General features: G+C 50.2%; 1 protein-coding gene across 4 annotated transcripts in view; it reads right to left on the minus strand.

Annotated features, from left to right (window-relative positions):
• The window catches only part of RRNAD1 (ribosomal RNA adenine dimethylase domain containing 1), an 11879-nt gene that overhangs the window by 2076 nt on the left and 8371 nt on the right, over nt 1-1432 (minus strand). For 3 of the 4 annotated variants that reach the window (XM_003795242.3, XM_023516388.1, XM_012808638.2), the window contains one exon: nt 803-1287. The exons of the other annotated variant lie outside the window; for it this stretch is intronic. In XM_003795242.3, coding sequence (XP_003795290.1) covers nt 803-1287 — 485 coding nt within the window. The remainder of the gene's footprint in view (nt 1-802; nt 1288-1432) is intronic. 4 annotated transcript variants of the gene reach the window in all.

Below are 1432 nucleotides of genomic sequence, written 5' to 3' on the forward strand. Positions count from 1 at the left end.
CCTTAGCTGCTTGAGCCACAGGCGCCGAGCCAGAACTATTTTTTAAATAGGAAGAGGTTGAGACCAGCCTGAGCAGGAGTGAGGCCCCTGTCTCTAAAAAATAGCTGCGCATTATGGCAAGCACCTGTAGTCCCAACTACTTGGGAGGCTGAGACCAGAGAATCACTTGAACCCAGGGAGTTTGAGGTTGCTATGAGCTATGATGCCACAGCACTCTACTGAGGGCAACAAAGTGAGACTCTGTCTCAAAAATAAATAAATAAAATAAAAAACTATTTTTTTGACAGTCTCTTGATAAAAGAGGGAAAACTCTCTCCTAAATTTTTATGGGCTGAGTGGGATGGCTTGTGCCTGTAATCACAGCAGTTTAGGAGGATAACGCAGGAGGACTGCTTGAGGCCAAACTGGACAATATAGTTGAGACCTATTCTCTACAAAAAATGTTTTTAAAAAATTAGCTGAGTACAACGTGCATGACTATAGTTCCAACTACTCAAACAGCCGAGGCAGGATTGCTTAAGCCCAGGAAATTTGAGGCTGCAGTGACTTGTGTCACACAATGCACTCCAGCCCAGGCAACAGAGCAAAACTCTGTCTCTAAAAAGTTGTTTTTTCTTCTAATGGTATGTCATATAAACATTTTTTTTAAACATAAAAAGTAAAGAGATTTATGAGAAGTCACCCTGGTCAGAGAACTCCAAGTTACTCCTCTTCTTTAGGCCATGCTAACAAGTAGGGGTGGAAAGGGACTCAGATCTCCAGATGAACTTACCCCCACCCATCCCCAGTCACCCAACCTCACTCTTCAATCTTGAGCTCGTGGACCCTGGGGATCCCCTGCACGCCAGGCCGACGGAGCGCAGGCTGGGCACATCGGATGACTGTCTCTAGTGCTGCACGGTAGCAGTGAGTTCGGAGGCCGGGGCCAGCTTTCTGTAGCCGTTCAGCATATTCCTCCACAGCATGGCAGGCCCCCTCCCGAAGCCGGTAGGGCAGTTCATAACCAGGAAGCCCAGCTACCCACTCACTCAGCGGGTAGCCACCAGGATCACTCAGCTTCATGTAGCAGCAGCCCACTGAGGCCAGGGCTACCACCTCAGGGCAGCAGCAGAAGTGCCTCAGCAAGGCCACACTCAGATCCCCACAGGCATGGAGGCCAGTTAGCAGCAAGCGTGCCCCGCCCTGATGTGGGTTCTCCAGTGGAAGCAGAAGCTCCTCACACAGGGCTGTGGGGTCTACCCACCTAACCACGTGGTGTGGGGAGTGCCGAGGGCCAGTGTGGACCACCTGTGGAGGCAGGAAAGGACAGATGCAGATGGAAAGTCTGTTTACTGTCCCCTAGCTACCTCAGGCCATAGAAAAGAACCTGTACTCTGTGTTACTTCCCCAGAAAGAATGTGAGAGAGAAAGTGGGGCACAAGAGAGAGCTGGA

Source organism: Otolemur garnettii, unplaced genomic scaffold (genome assembly GCF_000181295.1).
Source record: "Otolemur garnettii isolate 467f Iridium unplaced genomic scaffold, OtoGar3 scaffold00091, whole genome shotgun sequence".
In the NCBI taxonomy this organism is placed as follows: Eukaryota; Metazoa; Chordata; class Mammalia; order Primates; family Galagidae; genus Otolemur; species Otolemur garnettii.